General features: G+C 38.5%; 1 protein-coding gene across 2 annotated transcripts in view; it reads right to left on the bottom strand.

Annotated features, from left to right (window-relative positions):
* Positions 1-6,944: 6,944 nt before the first annotated feature.
* Positions 6,945-25,028, bottom strand: part of SPATA7 (spermatogenesis associated 7) — a 39,594-nt gene continuing 21,510 nt past the window's right edge. For both annotated transcript variants that reach the window (XM_057383538.1, XM_057383619.1), the window contains 8 exons: positions 24,352-24,479; positions 15,374-15,840; positions 14,171-14,285; positions 13,648-13,718; positions 12,716-12,766; positions 11,328-11,405; positions 10,351-10,408; positions 6,945-10,003 (listed from right to left, as the gene is read on the bottom strand). In XM_057383538.1, coding sequence (XP_057239521.1) covers positions 9,119-10,003; positions 10,351-10,408; positions 11,328-11,405; positions 12,716-12,766; positions 13,648-13,718; positions 14,171-14,285; positions 15,374-15,840; positions 24,352-24,479 — 1,853 coding nt within the window. In that variant the 3' untranslated portion in view covers positions 6,945-9,118. The remainder of the gene's footprint in view (positions 10,004-10,350; positions 10,409-11,327; positions 11,406-12,715; positions 12,767-13,647; positions 13,719-14,170; positions 14,286-15,373; positions 15,841-24,351; positions 24,480-25,028) is intronic.

The raw sequence follows: 25,028 nt of genomic DNA, 5'->3' as shown, positions 1-25,028 counted from the left end.
GAAGCAATTAYGAGTTTTTATTGTTCCATTATTAAAGGGAAAATCTGAGAACTTACTGTTCATGTGTAGTCCTAGGCTGGTACTTTGCCTTTAGTACACAAAGGTGCAATTCCTCGTCTAACTTGCTGTAAGTACTGGATATAAAAATTGTGCTGTCAAATACTAATAGGTTTCATCTTCTGCCTGCTGCTCTGTCATTATTTTCTGCAATATTTTGCATTTTCTAAAGCTATTTTTGATACTGAACTTTCAGTTCCCTCTAACATTAAGTGTAGGAGAGAATAAAAACTTTTGGAAGTTGGAGAACCCTTTCCAAARGCATGAAAGAGAGAGGAAACATTTGATTGTATGCTTACAATCATTGGAGCTGCTGCCAGCAGCTAGAACTGAACTTACTTTCATTTTAGAATTAGCATTGAGTTAAAAAGGGAGGTGATGCAACAGCTTGCTCTACATGCGTCTTTGTGAGGTGAATACAAGAATTGCACGCTGGACATTAGAGTTTTACACAGGACAATTGCATTTCCCTTGTCTTTGCTAAATGTCTAAAGCACTGTCCACGTAACTACATCTGAAACAATCAGACTTTTAACTAAAATTTTGTCTTCTAGGTGCACTCAGTTTGAAGGCATTAATCAGCTTAAGGTAAGGCAGTTACCTGCCATAGATACATCTGTGCTTGTCTGATCAGTTCCCAAGTCCTGGGCAATGTCCTGTGCATTGTTCAGTGTTTATTAGATGTGGATTCAAAACCAGAAGAGGAAAATGGGACTTCGTGAGACCTGAGGCGCATGGTAAAGCATTTAGCAATTTTGATCAGACTTAGTATTTTTATACTGGGTTTAGATCTCAGGCTATCTTCAGAAATCTAAATTTCCTCTAAATCCAAATGGTTTTGAACTGTAGCTGTTATTTTCTAGCCACTGTAATATCCTGCATAGAGACTTCTGGTGGCCAGAGTTGGCTGACAGGGAAACAACTTGATGCTTGGATTTGGCACATCTGGCCAGAGGTTTACTTGGGCAAGAGCTCCAGGACTTGGTACATGAGAAACTTACAGGAGCTGATGAGAGAAGTTTGAAGAGCTACCCTAAAGTAGGTCTTGCTCAGCTGTTAGGGCTGTTTAAATCTGGAATGAGTATGGATAGATGAAGGTTATGTGGAACTCAGCAATGCTTGGTACCTAGTGGGAGTTTTGCATGTACACACTGGCTCTGTTTAGGATCTGATGGGCGATTTTCTTACACCCATTCCTTTTCCTTGAGGGATAAATTGCAGGAAATAAATGTGTGTTCTTCCTCTCCAATATTTTCATGAGCATCCCCTGAATGCTGGACTGTATGAAGACAAGCTGGGATGTATGTATGTATGTATGAAGATGAGCCTGAGACTGTTTTGTCACAAAACTTTATCTTTCAGAGGTGCACAGGGTTGAGGACATTTTCTAACAAAAGCTCCTGGCATTCTTTGGGAGCTTTTCTAAAGCACCGATTTCAGGGCACATGCAGGTTTTTGGGCTCTCCCCTTGCATAACAGCACAACATAGATGTGGGAGCTGGAAGGGATAGAGCTTACAAGAATGTRAGCTTTTCTTATCAATCACAGCTCCCAAGCTCATTTGTGTGACAATSTTTCAGATAGACACTGAGCTTAAACCAAACATCAGCCATTCCAAAAACAGCACATATTTTCTGCCCTGCTTATTCTATGGATTTAAAATATTGGCTGTAATAAACAAAACAAMCAGAAAAGACTTGGAGAGCTTGCAGATGAGTTTCAGGTTGTTATTATTAGCCATTTCTGAAATGACAATCATGTGCCTTACGTAAGTTTAGAAGCACATGAAATCCTTCCACGAACAGTCCCCAAATTATCATAGCCAGAGGCAAATGAAGAATTTTCATTGGTGTTAAGTACCTATGAAGAAAGGCTTTGTCAAGCCTGGGTAATACTGATAATCACTGAATTGAAGGAACTGCATGCTTGGTGGTATGTGCATGTGTGGATCTGATTTCTTCTGCTTGCACGTTGTGCTGTTCACAACTGATTGATGCTAAGAATGTCTTTCCATTAACAAAATCTTTAGCAAAAGACTTGAGGAAATTAGAAGATTGTTTTTAGTTTGATTATGTGAAAGATAACTGTTTTATCAGATTTATCAGGGTTTATTGAATTTTCTGCATCATAGCAGTAAAGAAATAAATTCATTCATTCTGAAGGGACTGCCTCTTAACCTGCAGAAATAGCAATGCTCAGCCTGTCTGAGGAGTTGTCTCCTGACATCCAGGAACTATTGTAGGTATCCCACATTTTCAATTCCATTGTTTGCTGAATGTTTGCTTCCCTAAATTAGGAGAAGCAATTAAGTTGAAGCTATAATTTTAGAAATTGTTCTGCCTCAGTTTTCCTGTTTAAGTCACGCTTTCACTGACGCACTAAAGATATCACATTGTTTTTATTTTCCTAGTCTTTTGGTCCTGAAAGCTCTCACAAGGTCTCTTGCAGAGGTAGGCCAGCTCTGATAATCAGCAGAACTGATCAGATTTTCCTTGGGTATGACTTCTGGCTTGAAAAAGGAATTTTTCTATAGAGAAGGACCAGGTCTATCAAGACTTGGGATTTGATTCAGTTCCTGACAGCAGCTCCAAAAGCATTAAGGAGAAAATCACATGCAACACAGTGACTCAGCCAGTCTGAGAGAGCTGCTGATCCTRTTTGATATTTCCTGGGACGCTGGGCCCATGGACTTGTTCCTTCCAGAGTGCCCATAGGTGATTTTTGCTTCCTCTGTCCTGCTGGATGGCTCTTTCAGCCTTACCTGAAAATGATCCCTACCACCTTCTGTAGGTGGACTGTGACTCTCGATGGAACTCATGGGTTTCTGTCTGAATGAGGACATCTCTTTTCTGCTTCATAAGGAGAGGGGAAACATTGCATTRTGTTAGTAGTCAGGATCAAAATGTAATTAGGAAGGAGGAAGAAAGTGCAATTGCTCACCAAAACCAGAAATATAGATGGTTGAGGAAGGACTTTTCCCAAGTTCCTCTTASGTTTYAAAGGGCAGGAGTTGTTCCATAGCYATCTCAACCAGAGCAGCCACAGGAATCCAAATGACAGGTATTAAATGCAGTAGCTTTGATGCACTGCAAAAACCCCTTATCTATCCAAAATAAGGAGCATTGCTGAATGTATGCACTCCCTGCAGTCAGAGCAAATTTGTCCTTAGTGCCATGGTGTTAGGAGGGCTGCCATGGTGATTTTCAGTGCAYTTACACCACCAAGCTGGAAATGCTCCATTTGAGCCTGTTTTCAGGACAAAAGGTCAGCCTTGTCCCACTGCACAGTGCTGGTGTTTGAGTAATGACAAATAAGCAGAACTGAGGGTACTGAACATTCTGGAAATGCTGCACAAATACTACAGGCTGAATTTTCTGATACTTGGGAAGGTAACTGGCCACGGGCTGGCCCATCCTGCCCCTCAGCAGCCCCTCAGCTTTGGGACTGGAGCGTGCCTGAGGCTGCACCATGGGTGCTTTATGGCAGGGCTGAGCTCTCACCTGCCAGCTGCTCCCCCAAGCAAAGGGACAAACAAGAAGCTGGCTGGGGAGATGTGTCCAAGAATCTTTGGGGGAGATCTGACAGCCCATAAGGYGAACTGAACAGAGAATCTAAGATGTTCAAATAGTGAGGAGGAGCCATGGAGAAAACACATTCTGTGGAAAGCTATAGCCAGGGCCTTTACAGAGGCTGGAACTCCCTGTGTAAAGCTAAAAACTTCCAGGGTGGGAGGGAGGAGCCATCATGTGAGCTTGTGTCAGGGGAAGGGAAAACCAAGATGAAAGCTTCAAAGCTCTTCTTTCTCTTACAATCCACTGTTATCTGAGATGGCTGTGCCCAGCTTTTGGGAAGCCTCATAACCAGCTCTCAGACCTGGGCTGTGTCATCTCTGGTCTCACTGGTGTAAAACATTGGGAAAAAGCAGGGTGCCAAATGCCTCTGGGCTGCACCTCTGATTGGAGAGGCTACACCTCTGAAGTCCTGCAAGGAATTCAGGTTGGCAGCAGAGCAGACRGCCTTTGACATGTTGCTTCACCTCTTTGGCATGTGAGCATGCTTAGAGTGAGAGAAATGGATACTGGGAAGAGCTGGGGTCATCTCATAGTTGTGTTACTCATCTGGAATCAGGCTCTGGCTGCTGTGAAACACAGATACTGTAAGGGGAGTCCTGTGGGCTTGCTGAATTCTTGGGATAACTGCAGAGAGCTCTGCACCTCGTGCTACAGATCACGCTGCCTGTTCTCTACGAGAATGGGACACCACAGCTCTGTGGCCTGCCAGGCTCAGGCCGTTGTTCAAGTTTCTCTCTCAAGTTTCAGAAGCTTCCCTACTCCATTTATGTAGCCTTTCCTTGCCCTTCTCCAGCTCCGATTTCATTGCCCATGTGTTAGGACTGGAAGGARGGCAGGGGAACCTGTTTGTGCTGAAGGGGTGATCTGCAAGAGTAGCAAAGGCACAGCAGCAGCAGCAGCCTGTGTTGGTGCCCTGTGGGATGTCTGGCATTCCTCCAGCCCAAAATGTGGTGCTGGGTTAAGGGCCCACACTTTTTGCAGGCCAGTGTTGTGGTTTCAAGGATGAATGCAAGTGAAGTTTTGTGTGTTGTCACCTGGCTGCCAGGCAGCCCCCCTGCCCTTTGCTAGAATCAGCTACCAGGTGAGCTAAAAGACACTGTTAGGAGCCCAGATACTCTTGAGACTTTCTACAGAGAACAGAGTCCTGTGCACRGCAGACACTTCATCCTTAATTTTGGTACCCCTCAGTTGAATTAAATTCTTGTTGCTACTCATCAACTGCCTGACACCCTGGAGTCCTTGTAGGCTTTAAGGTGGCTGAAATGGAGATGAGCTGTGGGTGCTCTACAGCTCAGCTGATGATTTGTCATGCCAGTGGCAAATGCTGATTCTTTTCCCTTCTCAGTGATGCTTTATCCCTGTGACATGCTCAGCTTCCGCTGGCCCACGACCTGCTACAGGTTTTGAAACTGGATCCCTTGACTGGCTGTGACCCATGCTGGGGCAGATTAATTTACTGCTCACCTGTTTGTGTACCACTCGCTTTACTACTTGGAATAGAAACTGGAGGTGGTTGTTTCTGAATGAAGATTTCACTAAAGGAAACAGAAAGGTTGGACTGCTTGTATCTGCTTTGGTTGTTTGAGAAATGATGTTTGTTAGAACCACTGGTTGCTGTTCCGTTCCTTGTAACCTGTGTACATACCAGGTGTCAGCTCTTGAGAACAGCAGGTCAAGTGCCTGGGAAGTACCAGAGAAAAAAGGCTGGTGGCTTTAGAGACATCACACAGCTTCAGTGCCCCGCACTTGCTTATCAATGTATGCTCCTGTCTGGTGGCCAAAAACTGAAGTGGGATGTTGGAATTTTGAATAAATTTTTAGGTCTCAAATACATGCACTTGGAATCAGATGTGGAAAAACTGAGGGAGCCCTAAAATGTTTGAAGGCCAATGTTAACAAGTGGCRCCTAAATCTCTACCCTGCACCTGTGTTCTACCCAATAATAGATCTCAACAGTTTCAAAAAGATGGAGTAAGTAACAATTTTCCTTTTCCCAGTCCTTTCTTCCAGTGTTCTCTTTAACATTCATTTCCCATTCCTATTCCTTCTTACCCCAGGCTGTGGCCTGGGGCTGCTGCCTCTCCTGCCTCAGGCACAGGAACAGTAGCTGTGCACTAAAGGGCATTACTGGAATGTCTTGTTTTAGAAACTGCTATTACCACCGTGGAAGAGCCTGCTTTAGGGGCTGCAAGTGGAACTCCTGAGCTTAATTTTTTATATGATATTCTAGTTCTCATACTCATAATTATTGCACAAGTCATTGCTGAGGAAAAAAAAATAACCCTTTTTTCCCACTGTCTGATGGAGCCATTTGTACTTGAATTAYGAAATACTGTCAGTTGAGCTGAATCATTCTTGCAACTACTGTTGCATAGCTATAAACAATGTAAGTGTACAGAAATGCAGAGAAATAGGATCTTGAAGTCTCTCTATGAAAACTGTGTAGGAGCTTTTTAGACACTGGATGGATCACAGATAACATGGTAGCTTGGTGTTTGCTTGAAGTTTGTGGTTTTCTGGTCAGCCCTACGTCATGCAAGCACCTTTTTCTTCCATCCCATTGATCTTTACTCCAAATGACCAAAAGCCCCACTATGCTTTGTAAATAAACAGAATCCTACCCTTGAAAAAAAGAGCAGTGATGACAAAACTGGAGCTTTAAAGATAAAAGGCCTTTTTGTTACAGAGCAAAGCAACAGTAGCAGGCTTTTGTACATTTGAAGAAAACATTGATGTTATGATGCATCACGTAGGTCAATGCCTACGTGAACCTGGGCAGAAAAAAGTCTTTACGTTGCAGATCCCAGCTGCCATGCATGCCTGTTTGTTAATTTGTAATGGTGTGTGACTGCCTTGTTCTGCTACTGCTTGTGCCAAGCTTCAGGTATAACACAAAGTAAAAGGTCATGAGGTAAAAAAATCCAAACCCAACCACCCAAAACCYTCAGAAAAAAACCCAAAGCTTGCAGTGTTGCTTAATCATATCAGTGATGTGGGTCAGGCTTGCATATCAAAGTCCTTAAACAACTTACGTCTTAAGCACCACCTTAAAGTAAATATGAATAGAAGAGAGAAAATCTTAAGCCCAAGGCAGCCTGAATTTGCTTATGGGTCTGCAGRTAAAATGACTTTACATAGGTTACACTTATCTAGAATGTTTTTTTCCCACTATCKGATAGAAGTGGCTGTACAATGAGAAACCAGTTCTGTGGAGCCGACTGATTACTCCAGCTGCTGGATACTGGGGTGTGTGATTCTCTGGTTCTTTACCAGACATTTCACTGGGGGTCCAATAAATGCTCACACTTATAGTTCAGGCAGACAGGTACTTTGTTTGAGAAAGGTCTGTTTTAATCAATTTATTTCCTCTTTTAAGTTGCATCTACACAGAAAACAAAGTCATTGAAGTTGTGACAGCTCATGAACAGGAAATATGGTCAAGGAACTGTTTTTATTTATTTTGTGTTATTCATATCACAGGAAATGAGTATGTCATTACTTGTGCCTTTCTGTGAAGTTCACTGCTGTGATGTCTTCTTGCAGTATTTTTTTCATTTACAGAATTTGAATGTGATTTTCTTATTAATCTTTAATCAGACTCATGTTGACAAGAAGCCGAAGTTTGCTGAGTGACCTTTTTTAATGATGCACAAGTCACAAATACAGATAGGTAGGAAAACCCCCTGTTAAATTCCCATTGTTGACCAAGAATGGAGAACTCRGAATGGAGGGCCACAAGAGTGGGTGAAGTTCTGTCTGAGGAGCAAAGAGACTTTATACTTGGATACATCTAACTATTCCCTCTGTATCAGAATTGTTCGTAACAGAACAACACGTTTCCTACGGCATCCCCTTCCCTTCAGCTCTCTGGGGTAACCAAGAGAGAGGGAGTTTCCTTGTGGATGGAGAAGGGCTGTGATCACTTGTGATTGAGGACAAACCCTCCCTGCACTGTAATGACTCAGCTGTGTGGCCACATCTTTCCAACAAGACAGGCTCTAATGGGGGGGATGGAAAAGTCCTCTGATTATCTCACCTGCTTTTCAGTGAGCCAGAGCACTCACGCTGCAGGCCAGATTTACAAGGCAGCCAGCTGAGTGTGGCAGATGAAAGGCTGATTCTCATCTGCCCAGCCACATGTACATGGCTAGAAGAAACTCTGYTGTCATTGCAACAAGTGCAATTTATTATTGTGGACAAGGCACCCAGGAAAGTGCCTGTTGCTTTCTTTGTGAATAATATTCTGTACTCAGTGCTGTGATTGTGCCAGACCAGATAAATTTCGCTTGACTGGCTTCCTCTAGTTGTTTTATGACATTTCTTTTTTTTTGTCTGAAAGTTTATGTGTCACAAGTGAAGCAGTGGTCTGTGTCTATAGAAGCTACCTGAAGCTGCAATCTGGGCCATGGAATTAGTCTTTGGTCGATGSTCACAAGGTACAGGGGAGGCAGTTGCTGGCAGTTGTTATGTATGAATTGGTACAACTTGGGCTTGACCTTGGAGGAAGAAGGTTAAAACTGACCCTAGGAGATATTAGGGGACAAGCTTTATCCAGTTCCTGACTTCTCCCAGTTCCTGAGCTACAGCAAGACAATATAACTTGCCAGCATTTCCTCAGAATCCGTTGAGCTCATTCTGCAGTAATGGCAATGTCAGGCAATAGTTTTACTCTACTAAAGCAATGAAATTTGGGTTGATTTTATGCAATGCATGTGCTAACTTCAATTTAAACTTTAACCAGAAAATATACCACCTCTACTCTATTTGCTGTACTAGGTGCCTGATGTGCCTTCTACTAGACAATTCTACTCATCCAAAAGTAAACAACTCAATCCTTTTCCAAAACCAAAGCCTGATGCAGAATGCTATGCCAGAGTTGTCATCAGAGCCAGAAATTAAACTTACCGGTGTCATTCAGTTAACTGAAAACAGAAAACTACAGTCATTAATCTACATAGATCTGTTAAAAGTTGGGTTTTCTTCTTGTGAAATAATTTGATTTTTCATTTGCGGGCTTCTGTGAGTGGCAACATAGTATACTGCATGGAGTTTGTCTATTTTGGAAGAGGACATTGATGCTAAATCAGTGTTAAATTGTAGAATTCTTATAGACTCCAAAATCTCAGATCTTTATAGCAGGACCACAACTGCACTATTAATTAATTTATTTTAAAAAACAAGTATTTCATAACTTACTACTACAGCTTTTAAAAATATAAATCTAATTTTAATATTCTCAAGCTTGTTTCGAGTTATAAACTTACAGGTAAAATATACAAAGTTCTTCTGATAACTGACCTGTTATCCTTTAAGGTCTAATTTACACAGGGATTATGCCCAATTAATCATATCCTGCTAGAGAGATCTTAGCAGTATTTAAAACAGAAATAACTGAAAACAAACCTACAATTTACTACTAGCTGATAAATGGCAGTTCACCACAGAAGGAGCTCTATCCTTGTTTAACAGCTAAGTTTTGGTTACTATTATCAATAGCTATGTGAAATGTGAAGGTCCTCTGCAAAGCTTTCCTCAAGATCCTCAAGATCCTTATTGACTTCCAAATCGCTGTCACAAGCAGCCAAGTCTGAAGCTGCCTCACGTGTGGAACAACTTTCTTCAAGTTCCTTACTGACTTCCAAATCGCTGTCACAAGCAACCACATCTGAAGCTGCCTCACGTGTGGAACAGCTTTCCTCAAGCTCCTTACTGACTTCCAAATCACTGTCACAGGCAGCCAAGTCTGAAGCTTCCTCATGTATGGAACAGCTTTCCTCAGGTTCATCAAGCTCCTTACTGACTTCCAAATCACTGTCACAGGCAGCCAAWTCTGAAGCTTCCTCATGTGTGGAACAGCTTTCCTCAGGTTCAAGTTCCTTACTGACTTCCAAATCACTGTCACAAGTAGCCAAGTCTGAAGCTCCCTCTTGTATGGAAAAGCTTTCCTCAGGTTCAAGTACCTTATAGCCACAAGTAGCCAAGCCTGAAGCTATCTCACATGTGGGTGAAATGTCTGGGCGTTCTTCAAATTCCACACCACAGGAATCAGACTCTGTCCCAGCATCCATTGCTTCTGTGGTGTACTGTGGAAAGCGCTCCCTGCTACGTGAATCCCCTGACCTTTCGCTGCCTGACAGTGATACACATTTGCTTGGTTTCTTTAATGGCAAATCCATAGCATCAAAGCCTTCTTTACTTTTTGTAGCCTTCTTCAGCCTGTGACCTTTACTGCTAAACTCGAGATCTTTCATCTCGAGCTCCGGCAAATCCAGTGAGTCCAGGCCTCCGTCRCCAGCCCCGATGAACTCTATCTCGCTGTCCGGGCCACAGCCGAGGTCTGCTTTCAGCGCATCCAACATCTGGCGCATTTTTGCCTAATGGGTGAAGGAGGAAAGGGGTGACACTTCTCCAGCCCTATGGCACCTGAGCACTGCTCAGATTCAGGGCTTAACTCTGACAGAAGGGAGTCTACTTGCAATCAAGTGACTAAAGTAAACACTAAGTGTCACCAAACAGAATTGACTGTTGTCCCTTTTTTGTTACTCTACCTGTGACTCCTGATCTGCCATGATCCATGAGTCTGCAAATTTCATTGATGGAGAGCTCCCCACAGAACATTCTGGTTGCCTTTACCCTCAACATACCAGTGCATTTGCCCTGCTCTTTGGAAACTTCACCTAAATCATATACAGAGAGAGACTATTACAAGGACAGCACATACCTCATCCAAGCGGTCCTTATTTTCTTCTATATGCCATTCAAACACTTGATCCAGAATCCTACAAATAAAAAAAAAAATGAACTCAAGTACACAGTCACTGGAACAGAATTCCAGAAATTCAAGGGACTTTAACCTAGCTTATATGAAAAACTATTTTYAAAAAGAAGTGCAAGAAGGGTTCTAATAGAAGACATTATTACTGTAAAAAGGAGCCTTAGGGAGAATGCTCTCAAAATTTCTTAAAGATTAATTTTTTTACTTGGTGTACTTAGCATTCTCATTGAAAGCCTTGACATAAGAAGAAAAAAATAAAGAGTGCACAGAATAGGAAAAGCAGCTAGGAACATTATCAATCCAGAGCAAGATCAGAATATTATGAAATTAGACTGCCTTGAATGTGGAATTACAAAAATGGGTTAAGAGTGTGTATATATATTCTGTATATATACATAAAAATACTGCAATGTTTTCTTTGCATAAATTGAGAGTTCTTTATTAGAAAGAAATCGGTCTGGTATTGAAAAAGAAATTTGATTTAGCAGCTGGTGTTTCTTTTATATGAAAGAAAACATAACCCTATCAACCCATGTTGAAGACTTAATTTATACTACAGCAGGAAGGACAGAAGGGAGACAAAGGACCTGTTGTGAGAAAGATTAGCAACTYGGTTTATTTAGCAAATGTTGCAGAGTAAAATGTTTTTTTTCTTAGCATTATTCCACCTAGGGTTCCAGGTCACTTTCCAACAGAAGCTTTTAACTCATGGTACACAGCAGCAGATTTAATTCTATAACCCATGAGTATTTCCTAATTCCCCTTTCTTACATAAACCAAAAAAGAAGAGTAATCAAAACAAAACCAGGCCTAACTGTGTATATGTGTGTATAAAGAAATGATTACTAATCACTATTTCCCTTTCTTATGGAGTCCATGTGTTCTGACCCAGCATCACAAAACTGAAAACAACTGTAACTTACCTGTTAGAAAATAACCCAAGGCTAAGAATTTCATTTGTTACATCTTCAATGAAAGTTAAATATAGAAGTTCCTCTTCTCTGCAGGGAGAAAAGAAACCCAATATTAAATGCTTTACTGTAGAAACACATATGACACATTGCAGTAAGTCTAATCACCTTCCTGGGAAAGCCCATTGASAAGATTTTATAGTTCTTGTATCAGCAGCTGTTTTCATCAAGTCTATCAGGCCAAACTAAGCTTTTTGTTCAATCTAGACAATAATACAGAACTGCAAAATATGAGACTGTTAGAAAGGTGGCCATGGTGTTATGTCTTTATGCAAACCTTCTGCTGTGGTATAAATTAGCATAGAGATCCCARGTGAGGGAATCAGAGAATCCTGAAAAGCATTCAGAATCTGCTTTGACTCCAGAAGAAAGGGGAGCTAAYTGGGAAGAAAGTGTACAATTGCAATTTGATGCTCAGGGTAAAGGCTTCCAAAGGAGCTTCTAGAGAATCTGACTGCAGCTGAAAACTGCTAGTCCCAAGTGGAAGCTGGAAAGAATTTAATTGCTTACTTGGCAGCATTAACTTATTTCAACATCTCCTTCATGTTGTACAAAATCTTGTGTGAGATATGACTTTTACCTCTTATCTTTACTTTAWCACTTCTAAAAGACCTGTTCATGCCAATTACTCTAAATCGGACACCCCCCAAAAGTTTGGAATTCTGCTTGAAAGGCAAGAAGAAAGAACACCCCAAAAGAAAATACTTCAGTGYGGTTTCTCCTTTTGTAACGTCTTTCTAAATCTCCCAAATTATCCAATCAAACTCTTTTGAGTCATGCTCCAGTTTTAATAAACAGAAAATAAAAAACGGAATACATTTTGCATGACTGCCATTATAGAAAATTTGTCATCGTGCCTAAAGATTATAATTTTGGCTCCCTCTATAGTCAAGGAAACTATCTATCACTGGTATTTGAGACCTCTGTAATATGCCTAAAGTTAGGCAAAGGCAAGCCTGTATTAAAGCACAAAGAATTAAATGTCTTTGCCAGGGCCACTGGATGAAGCATTAGTAGTGTTTCTGAACATCACTCAAAACTCTTCTAATTCTTATCAAATTTCAGTGCCTAATTCTCATCAAATTTCAGTGCAGAAGTGTGGTAAGAATGCCCCTCAATTTGGTCGTTCATTTGCCAATACTTGCTTCAGAGATTACAGACCTAAAAAGAAATGAAAACTTACAGGGACTGTATACTCTTCTGAAGTTATAATAAATTTTCTTAATTTTTAGGTTCACAGAAAAGTTTTTAAGTTTTGTATGTTTCAAGTTCATCAGTTTGGAAGAAAGTTTTCTAGTTTCATGTTGTAAATGAGCAGAAAATGGTTTAAGCATACTTACTCATCCTCAGGACTCCTCCTTGGTGAACTCTTCTGGGGACGTGATGTGTCTCTGACCAGAAAATCACAAGAAAAAGAACAACATTCTAAACTCTTTTTATACTACTTTGCATATAATTTTCTTCTGAAGCCATGGTGTGCCATAATAACATTTCCTTTTGCAAAAAAACCCACCAGAACACCCCTAAATCCTGCTCCAGTAACAAAATCCCCTGCTTGTACTGAAACCTGAAAAATTATGATTCAAGAGTATTATAACACTTCACTAGATGCAGTTTTCAGAAGACCACGGGGCTGCTTCAGATGCTATTCAATCTCTGCTATCCATAAGAGTGCTTTTTAAACTCAGAGTACATTTTTTTCCTCAGATAAAAATGCATTTGTATGAAAAGGTCAGAGAGTGAATCAGTGATCACGTGTGACACTCAGGTCAGCAATGAGGAGAATCAGCTCAGAGCCCTTGGGTTCTGGCCTGATTTCCAACACTGGTCTTRTAGCAATCACAGTATTAGATTTTCAGAAAAAGATGAGGGAAATGCTCCTGATCTACAATTCCCACATATCATAGATTYATAAGACTGGATGCCTGGAGACATTAAGGGGAAGTACCATTGGAATACCAATGCTGTGTAGTACGATATAGGTTGTGAGCTCAGAACTAACAACAGTATTAATGTGTCATTACTCACACTTCTGACAAAAATAATCATATATTTCAGATCTCTCTTTCTTAATTGGCTTCTCAGTGGAACTTATCACAAGAAAATAATGAATTTTGCAGCTGGGAAAGGACATTGATGTAAAAAAAAAACCAACCAACTTAATGAAAGTCCTGTGAGAAGAGACTTATAAAGASAAATGGTGGTGAAGATTTGTGGCCTTAGGACAGGCTGTATAGAAAGAAGGAAGATTTCAAATATTCCTTTCAGACACCTTAGAATGGAGGGTTCAGATTTATCTATTGCTCTCTCACGTTCATCCAGAATATGTCTTCTATCTTCAGCCTATAACACAAGAGATAAAAGTCTTTATTATCAGTGAAAATAAACAACAAATTTTATCATTAAAATGAATCGAAGATCTCTCAGTGATTAAGCAGCCCTAGAAATTTTATGTCTTTTCTGAGACTCTCTAGATAAACAGAAAAAAGGGACACCTTCTTCTGCTGAAAAGTCATGTACTAATTATCTATGACCTTAGAAGATATCTGATGGTGCATTTATAGAAACAAAGAAAATATGAAAGAGATATCTTCATGTGCCTCAGTATTTTTTTCCTACTGTTTCCACTCAATGTTCTGAAACTCTCCTTTATGGAACTAGTTTGTGGCATGTCAATAGAGAGAAGAAAATCTAAATCAGCTATTCAGTGTTGTGGCAGTGATGAAGTGTACACTCAAGAGTGATGGTGATGGCTGCAGGAAGAGCACCCAGATGACTGACACGTGTCTTATTACCTTTGGTGTGATCTTTGGTGTGGTCTTTGGTGTGGTCTTTGGTGTGGTCTTTGGTGGGATCTTCTGCGGTTCAGCCGTAGCTTTGCTCGTGTAAACTTGGTCTGAAGACGGAAAGCTACAAAATTGAGAGAAGTATGAGATTTCCAAGTTGACTACTTTCATAAATGCCGGATGAGAATACCAGGGCCACTGTGGAAATTTCCCATTGATCTAAACAAAACATAGTACTGAACAGTTCAGAAAATTTCTGCCAGACTTAGGTTCACATAATAAAACCAAGTTATAGTTTGTTTTGAAGAATGATAGTAGTTATCCAAAGATGATCCAAATCCATTATTTAGCAGCATACTAACAGAGTATAACTAAGTTATCCAAAATAATTGTTCAAAAATAAGAATTAAAAGTGCACCAAGAAAATAAACAAACCACAGCCTGAAAATCAACAACTGCAATATGGAACCAAAGCTATCATAATTCCAGTCTCAGGAAATTCCTAGTTTTGTTCTATGACAAATTCCTCATTTGTTCTATGACAAAACCAGAATTAGACATGTAGGCATTGAGGACACAAAAGGGAAAAGATTTCTCTTTATCAGGTAGTAAAAGCAAAACTAAATCAGAATTGTTCAATTTGCTAAGAAATTCAATACAGGAGAAGGACACTAATTTTGTTTAAAGTATTTTATATAGGCTRTGTCTGAAGGTATTTAAATTCAAGTGATAAAAAAATCAATGAAGAGCTGCATTCAGGAGTTAGAAAAGGATCTTTGCATGATGCATTAATTATGAAACTGGAAAGTATGASACTACAAGGGCAACAGTGGGGAACTACTTACATGCTTATATTGGGTAATTTTTTTCAAGACAGAAAACACAACTATACACCAGAGAGAGCATAGGGAAGAGAGAGGGAATGATTATCACCAGCAGATGTGAGATGCCACAGTCTGAATTTAGTGTCACTTCAAATCCAACATATATGGATTAAAGCAGTTGTTCCATAAASAAGACAACACATACCAGTGAAAAAAAGGAAAATCATATTCTATTCTAGCTTTTGCTAAGGCATATCTAGAATAACTTCAGAATAATTACTCTATTTATACAAATATAATGAGAGCAAAACATGTTTCTTTTATAAAGATACTGTTAACAATAACATCTAAATTGCAGAGTTTCAAGATGAAGTTTCAATCTCTGTACCTGATCATATCAGTCTGTGTTTCAGCTTCCACACGCTGCTTGCGGCGTATTTTCTTCTTCCTTCGAGCAGGACTGTAAAACCTGTACTCTGACAGGTAAGGTTTAGCATCCGATATTAAGGTGCGTGGAATAAAAGGTTTTCGGTTCCTAGTAAAGCATTCAGCATGTTTCTCTAGAAGATCCCCGCCACCCATTCTGGGACACCTCCGGGAACAACGAATGCACACAAAATTATCAGCAGAATGACGGCACGGAACTCCAGAGCGTTTGCTTGGTGACCTTGATGTGCAGACACATGGGTGTGAGTGCGCCCTGCATGCCTTGCATGTATTCCGAGCACACTTTCTGGTGTGTTTCACGGGACTGGAGCGAACCAAGCCATGCTTGACATAAGGAGATGGTGCTCCTGCTAGGTACTGTCCCTGCGCAGCACAGGGGAAGTGACGGGCTTCTGCTTCCAAGCAAGTCTAGAAAAAAAAACCACAATATTTGACTGCTTTGCAAATTACCAGCTTTGCTCATTATGGTACTCCCAGCTATTATTGTTACCAAATTGGAGACAGTGTCTGTGCAAAAGTTTGCAATTTTTGTAAAATCAAACTTGTTTCACAGCAGGCCTAGTGCTAACAGACTTTGCTAGTCACAGGAAAACAGAGTAATAAGCAAATGGTTTGCTTCAGTAGCCAAACATTGGTGCTCTGCTACAGAATATAGATGGCTACATCAAACCAAGAATTTAATCAATAAATTTTTAGAAGTCATGGAATCATTGCAGTGAGGCAAAGTATTTTATTTGGATGTGCTCTGTTCATAACATCTGGGCAAGCTAAGGTAGACATTATCAATAATTAACACATGCYTAAAAATTCAACATTATTCCTTAATTGTATTATGACACTGAGGCAAAGACAAGACAGAAATGCAACTAAATGTAAGTGACATCTTAAGCTGGTGATACAGCCACCCACTAAATATTGTCAGTCAGTGAAAATTACGGATGACATTTTACAATCTCCAAGGGGACAAGCATACTGCAGAACTGGAAGATTAAACCAGAAGCCTATCAGCAAACAAAATTTTGTATAAACCGACTTATTTCACCCACACATTTACTACTCATGAAATTCAASTTCTGTTACACACAACTGTATGATGGAGAAGAGATGACTCCCCTTATGTGTACTCAAACCACCTACCACCACAACTCCCAGAGACAATGCTTACAGTGCAACAATGMGGGAGATAAGCTGAGGACAATTATTCTGGAAAATCTCACTGCTGCACCATGCAATCAGCAAAGCAAAATAACAGCTAAAATACAACAAAAAAATTGAGAAAACCCAATTCAAAATCAACAGCTAACTTTCAAAAATTATTATCATACTTTCCTGACACTAGGGCAGTTCATATAGGTCCACATCATCAACAACAAAGTGCTGTAAGATTTAAGAGAATGTATAAAAGTAGAGCTGTTTCCTAAGAAGAAAATTCAATTTCTAAGGCCATTTGAAGTTTTTAACAAACTTGGAAGTTTGGTTCCAATAGCTAACATAGAAATTAACTTCAGGAAGAAAAGGAAGGTGATTTCCATGTGTATTTCATTCATCTCCATTACGCCTCTATCAAACATGTAAAAATCATTAAGCAGTAGTGTTAATGTAACTGCGGATAATGAAGGAACATCTGCCCTATTGGAAGCCTGAGAAAGAGTGGCTCTAGTAAGGTATGACTTAATACAAATACTGTGACATGCATTTATTAATGGCATACAACCATTAACTGCCAGTTGAGAAGATTCAGATTCACCAAGTAGTCTTCACCATTAATCTATGTGAAAACTACTTTGAGAGATGAACACTGAAACACAGATCCAGTAGATTTCAAATGGTGCTTCACTGCCTGAGCACAACATAAACCTGGAAAAAAATCCTCAAAAATACCCCACTTTTGGAAAATAATCAGCTGATTAAATGTGGATTGATGGCTGGATGTATGATTTTCCCCACCAGGAAGTAACAATGGACTGAATGCCAACAAAAGTCACAAAAACCACTGTCAAATAAACGGCATGTGGGGTTTCTGAAAGATAATCAATACCTGTCCTGACACTTCTGAAGTCTGCTACTGGAAGAAGTATGGAAAAAAAAACCCCAAAACCCCAAATGACCGAAAATGCAAATCTTCATACATTTACTGAAAATTCATGACATTGTAAGCTACTAATAGTACAAGATAGTAATATATTACTAGTAAACCATAATATCCAGTACAGTATATTAACCTATGTAAGTGGTAATATAGCTTGTAAATATACACAGATTTTCTATTCTACTATTCAAAACATCTAAAAAAGGTGTTTTAAAAAATTCTAAGCAATATACTCTTACTGTATAAATGCTGCATGTTGTCATAACACTGCTACTGTTATTGCTTAGAATATATACTATTTAATTTTCTTTCCTTTCAAACACAGTATTTTAAATTAAAGCTCAATTATGATGAATATACATCTTGTAGCATGTAGTAAATGCCATTTAGAGGAATATTAAAAATGCAGGTATTTTATAATGAAAATTAAGGAACAGATCACACTGCTGTCATAACATGTATTTCCATCACAACAATTTTCTCTCATATCAGACCTATCTACACTATTCCAGTACCCCAAAATATCCAGGGTTGCTGGTGCCTAATGCAAAGAGGTGTATTTTTTTACCTAGCTCTTCTTGATGGTGTCTCATGTGAGTCAACTTTATTTTACTGCTACAGCATAATTAAATGCTGAACTGATAATATGCAGTCACAATGCCAGACAAAAGCCTGTGTTAGCAAGCCRTATAATGAGGCTTACCAGTGTGATTGTCTGCATATAAAGCAGCTGCAGTGGTAGCTCAGCACTATAGAAAACAGATAAGACTGGAAAGTTTCAGAATCCACCTATATAGTTGTCTTGAAAAGCTAATTCCATACCCTTCAGCATATATAATAAGAAGCTTAATTCTTGTAAACGCTTTACTCTCAGTAAAGCATTTACTAAGTATGACTAAATCAGTTCATTGAGCTGCAATATGAATCAGATTGTAGAAGCATTTGTGAGCATATGACTGGTTCCCTGAATTATGCAAATTATTAAGATATGAAGTTACATTAGCCAATTATTTCTCTACACCTCATAAAAGTGACATGACAGRACTTCTATTCCTTAGAAGCAGTTGAGTTGGATCTTAAAACAAGACAAAGGCACTAGGTTGACGTGGCAATATCCTAAATTCAAGCAGTCCTTATACATGAGGAAGCTTAGGGCAGTTCTTTTCTTCTCCTTCTCAAGTATTTAATAAGTAGAACAAACCAAGTAGCTCTCCAGTGACTAGAGAGAACTGCAACCCTAAGCAGTATYTGTGTCAGTTGTGAGATGTACTCATTCAAGCACTGAGAAAAGAATGTCTTTCAAAGGCCTTATCCTGGTGTAAAATTTCACTACTCAACCAGGGAGAAAGTTCAGCCTCCAAATACACTAAGAAAAAGTATCAGGAACAAGGAATATTGGTCACTTCAAAAACATTTTAAGGAGTGTCAGAGAATGCTGTTTGTCTGCAGCTTGTCTCTGAACTTTAAGAAAATTATCTGAACACCTGTTTTGCAAGTAAACTCTAAGCAAGTATGTTCATTTTYTTCTCCAGTCTGTTAACTATAAAAGTGTCAGATGTTTAGGTAGGAAACAAAAAAAAGGACAAAAACATACCGACAAATACACAACAGCACACTTACTAAAAAACATTTAGTTCTGTTCTTCAGATAAAATTTTAAAAAATTCCATGGTAGTATCTAAGTTTTAAATATTAGACCTATCAAGAACTATAACTAATGTAATGTAATAAAAAATCTTGACTCATATCTTGCTTATCAATATATGTTCCTATTCTGTTGATTCAACCAAGTATAATCTGTTTTGAAAGATACAAATTTACTCGATACATTTCAGCAACCCCTTTATAAAGTTTCATGAAGCATGTATGCTTCAATTTTACTAGTCAGAAAACTAAAGTAAACAGAATAATACTTTGCAGCAAGCTTGTACAGAGAGCACCTCTGAATTTTCAGGGACTCTGTGGAGGAGAAAATTCACTAAAAACATATCAAAGTATACTGCTTTCATCTGATGGGCAAAAGTATTAACAGAGAAAGAATCCAGGTTTGTCTGTAAGTTACTTTTACTTTCTACAAGAAGTTTAGTTTCCCAGCTCAAAAGGCACTGTAGCATCAGCTGCCCTATGAAAACCAAACTTTGAAAAGAAAGGTTGTTAAATCCTTTTTCAAGTAAAAGGTCCAAGACAGCTCTCAGTAGGGTCACTGAAGTTACAGTAAGATTAATTCAATCTTTAATTAACTTGTTCCTGTATGAAAAGGTCTTCCAATAGAATAGTTCATCTACCATCATAAAATGAGATCAAAGAGATGCTTTATGATAGGATACAGAAGCTAAAATTTTGCAATAAATGATTCTTTTAACTTGAGACAGCTCCATTTATAAGCCACTGAAATACTGCTCTAAGTCAGCTGAGCACCTGCTCTCTGCTGCCTGGACAGAGCAAAGGTCTACAGGAAGTGACAAGCTGCCTTTATAGAGAAAATTCATACAAGTATGTCAACAAATTAGTCCCTCTATGAATACACTCAGTTTGCATACTGGCGTCACTGTCTATTTTTCAAAACTATGTTCTGGTTACACTCTTTCATTTTGTGCATGTGTGTGTGTGTGTGTGTGTGTGTGTRTCAATTCTATAATGTCATAGGTTGCTACTTGCATGAAATGTTGTGATGTTATTAATAAGGGCTATTACTGAATGTGCATTAATTAAAAAAAACAGCAAAAGAGGTGATTGTCACTATGAAGCCTGAAAGGAAATCTGAACATTCCTAATGAAAACAACTTCCTTGATGTTCAGAAGGTTCTGCTTTGTTTAGTCACTGACATCTCCCATTATGACAGAACTAATTCAAGAATAATACATGTTCAGAATGCTGGTATTGTAAGAGTATAATAAACCTTTAAATATAAAGCATTTCAGTAGGCATTTCACATAGCCACGTGTGTGTTGCAAACAACATTAACAAGAAAGACTAGAAACAGTTAATGGTGTTTCCCAATCTATATTTCATATGCACAAGCAGATGGCCATTAATTTTCATTCTTCAGAAAAAAAAATCTTAAAATACAGGCTGAAAGGGATTTTGAAATGTCAAGGCAATGGCATACTTGAAACAATTACAAGAGAAAATTGAAACTCCTRTGAAGAAGCCTTCCTACAACTGGCTTTTGGCCTGGATTAATTTCTTTTTAAAAATTCATTAGCAGTCAGAAATGTCTATTAATAGGATTACTTGAGCATGAGATATGAAATATCGACWGTTGTTCAGATAAGGGATCTTACTCATGGTCAGCTCAATTTAAGTTTTCTTGCTTCAGAGTTAAGTCATACTGAGTTTCATCCAATTTGACCTGCTGAATAACTCAGATGAATGCTTCAAGAGCCAAATCAACTTTGTGTAGAAAAATAAAAATTAAAACATTTAAGGATTTCAGTATGCATGCACAGTATTTTTCACTTATCTAATTAAGTTTCTAAATACTTACTWAAAAATTACATATTCACAAAGACGYACAAACACAAAGATAGCAGCCCTCTCAGCATCTGTGTCTGTAATATATTATCCTATTTTGACTAACTTTCACACGCAGTGCCAACCATCATTATTACACCACATGGAAAGAGAGGAGCAGAGCAGAAGTACAGCTGTCCCAATGCCTTTGCATCCCTCTACTTCACCATAAGAGATAAACTACTGTCCTTTAAGTAATTTGGTTTCTAGCAGTCCCACAGATCCAAAGACTGCTCTACTGTGCCATTTGAGAATAAGCCTTCTCCACCRTTTCTCACTTATGTGATCTGCTAGAAGTAGAAAAATTCATGATGGACTGTAAACATCTATCACATCTTAACTCACTGGCCTGGATGCAATGTTTTTGTCTGTGATCCAAACGCTCTTTTTTAATGAAAATCACTAACTATTTCAAAAGGTCAGTAATGAWGTCTAAGGAGCCACTAAAGAAATAACTTTCTCTCTTTGTTTCATATCATAGAAGATCCTCACATTATAGTAATTTTACATTTTTTAAYTACATATAAGATAAAGAATTCACTGTTCTGAATTGACTGTCCATTTAAATTCCTGCACGAAATAAAGAGCAGGCCAGTCAGGTTCAATACACATTACAAATGTTCAGTTTCATAGTTAGCYAAGTGTATAACAAAACACACTAATAATCACACAGGTTTTAAGAAACATGTATTGTACTATATAATATATTTAAAATTACTCTTACTTCTTGTTGGTTTTACCATGAACAAAGCAGAGTCTCAATTGAAAACAGTTTCTACGCTCTACTGCAGCATTAGAYAACAATAAATGAAGGTATATGAAAAATGAAAATTATGAAATTATGAAAGACTTACCAGAACTTACCACATAAAAAGTGAATACTAATGAAAAGCCATTTGAAATCAGGAAGTCAGGTCCATCAAAGCTAATTAGCACTTATTTAGCCTACAAACTAGTCAGCCACTCACTCTGCCATAATTACAAGGGTTATTATAGCTTTATGTACATATGTATGTATGCTATTTTTTAATTGATGTACATTTTACAAGAGCTGCATGTTATTTAGGCAAGAAACTATGTCTTATGAAAGTAATTTCTAATTTATGTAGAATCACAGAATATGCTGAGTTGGAAGGGACCCATCAGGATCATCGAGTCCAACTCCTGGCCCTGCACAGAATACCCTGAGAGTCACACTAGGTGCCTTTTGTGCTCTTACATATAAACCTAACAGTGGCAAACCCAGGAGAATTCTGTGTGTTTCTTTTTCTTACATCCTTCTGTTATTCCATAAGATGTTTATTAAGCACAGGATCACATTCTACTCTTGCTATCAACTTCTTGGAAACCAAGAATATTCCAAGGTTGAGTGCTTCAAATTTGTGTTGTATCTCACCCCAACCCAGGAATATCCTAATTAAACAAAACAACCTTTGGCACAGCTCCACTAGTAGAGGACAAATATTCATCTTTTTCCTAYTGGCAACAGCAATAATGCAATTACTGGATGGAAGAATATATCATCTGCTTTAACAGGCATTGGGAATTTGTTTGTTGTCTCTTATCAATATATCATGATGGCTACAGAAAAACAATTAGCATGCTTAATTCATCCTCACAACGCATTAAAGGACATCTAATCATTGAAACAGGAAATCTGGCCTTGGTGTATGAACAAGCATAGGAARATAATATAATTCACTCTGGCAAATGACATAAAGTTTAAATAGGGCTTTATTTTTAGCATGAACATATGACAACACAATTACTTCCACTGCCTATCCTTCTGAAAGAAGGCTCACTCACAGACTTTTCAATTCTCACTGACTCACTGGTGCTCTTCTTTATACTAAAGTGAAACATATTTTGTAAGTCCAGCAAGCAACAATTTGATTAGCAAAGCGGGAAACAGTGAAGACTACTCTTGGCATTTGTAAAGTGAAAACCCCCCAAAACCCACAATGTAGAGGCAAAAGAAGTAATATATCCAAAWWTTTTTTTTTCYATGTGGTCAAACATTAATTTAGTTAGACTCTAAATGTTACTTTCTAAAATATGCTTTTCATTTGACAACTTGAAATTCAGCCTCAGTTACTTTGTTGAATTTTACCGAGGCTGGCTGGCAAACATAAGAAAGGCTGCAGCTGCTGTTGGCAAGACACAGACTATACTTTCAAAATGTTGGTGGAAGGGCACTTGAAAATAATTGGAAGAAYTGGGACAGTTATTTTAAAATACCTTATTTTGAAAAATTAAGGAGAAGAGACACAGTCTGTTATAGCRCATCCTTTCATTTTAAAGCTAGGAGCTTATGCAGTAATTAGAGACACAAGTTACTTTGTTTTGTGATGAAACAATTTAGGCAACMTTGCTTGCCCCAAGGTTGCAAAAAATAACATGGAAGATCAAGACTGGTATTAATAAAAACTAAAATTTAGATTTTAAACACCACATTTCCTCCCTTTTCTTATTCATGCCCATGCTTTCATCCATAACTAAGAGCCATGTATTGAATTTCAAAGCATTATTTCCCTGCACTTCAATAAGGTCACACTCAGGCTGCTTGCTGCAAAAATCAGTCACACAGAAACTGAAGRTGTTTTCTGTACTACTTGGAAATGTCCTCCAGCTTTACAGATATTTAAATAATGTATGAAGCATACACTGTTAAAGTCAACAGAATTAAATAATTTTTGTTTTAAGCTGCAATAATGAACAAGAACGTAATTTACAAGCTATTTATGTATTTATTTATATATAGTTGRAAATACATCACATATCTTGATGAAATGCCAATCAAACTAAGTGAGCCTATGCATATAAATAAAATATATACATACAGAATGGTATATTCTGGTCTAAACACTATTTTTGCTTTTCAAGAGATGCAACTGAAGAAGGTAGTATATTGTTAGATATGAAATGTATTATCAAATAGGACTTTGCATTAAGAAAAAAATGGAAGATTCCTCATTCTTCTGCTCGGAATGGTAAGAAGTAACAAGCGCTCAGCCTTAGAAAATGGTACGAAGCTGTGGAATGACAGAGAGGACAGGGAATTCAGCTGAGGTGAAAGCAAGAGAATTCAAGGGTAATTAGAGGTTCTATTTACTGCAAGCACTCTTCAGTCGAGACACCTGACATCTTTGTCAGAAGGTCGAGACATGCATTCAGTGTTGGGCACATGCCAGGAAGACCCTYGTCTACTTTCTGCTTCTTGAAAGATGCCAGCCCTTACTGCTGCATAGCAATGATCAACTATTACTATGGGAGGCAAGTATATGATAGYATCTACTAAACCAAACTAAAACACACACCTTTGCACAACAGGGTGGCAGCATCATTGCACGATCTCTTGAACAGGCTCGGGAGGCACCTTCACACATTTTCTCTTCATACCTGTCTATCTTCTTTTTCAGTTTCTCTCTTCTTTGCTGGTCAGCAACTTAGGGAAGAGACAAAGTTAGTCAGATCCAAACCAAAATATTCTTTTTCTCCTTAAGTGATTTGAAAACATTGTAGTGGTTTCTAATCGTTCAATAAAGTCAGACTATTGTGATAGATTCCACTTCCAACACACAGCAGTTAGAAGTTTATGTTTACTCCTATAAGAAAATTTTTTAATAGAGCATGCTGGTAAATTAAGCTGTGCCTGAACTTTTCTTAAGTTTTCTTACTGCACAACAAACACAAGCACACATGACTTCCAGGATCAGTACRGCTAACAAAGCATTTTTCTCAAAAACTTACAAGCTTTCTATCAATTTTTTACAGCTAGAACTCTTTTGCCTGTACTYTCATCCAGTATTTCAGAGAAAAACCTGTGTTTATTGTCAGCAAATCTGACATGTAAAARAATCCATTCTTACAATAGGGAGTAGTCTCCCAAATACAGAAATCCAGGGCAAAACAACCAAGTTTATGTCAAGAACATAAAAAATGAAAGCCAACTGTGAGAGGCCTACTGTCAGATCAGGAGGGGATGATTTTTATT

The sequence above is a fragment of the Malurus melanocephalus genome, unplaced genomic scaffold (assembly GCF_030028575.1).
Source record: "Malurus melanocephalus ecotype Western Australia unplaced genomic scaffold, MMel_1.1 scaffold_0, whole genome shotgun sequence".
NCBI classification, from domain to species: domain Eukaryota; kingdom Metazoa; phylum Chordata; class Aves; order Passeriformes; family Maluridae; genus Malurus; species Malurus melanocephalus.
This window is presented reverse-complemented; position numbering and strand designations above follow the sequence as displayed.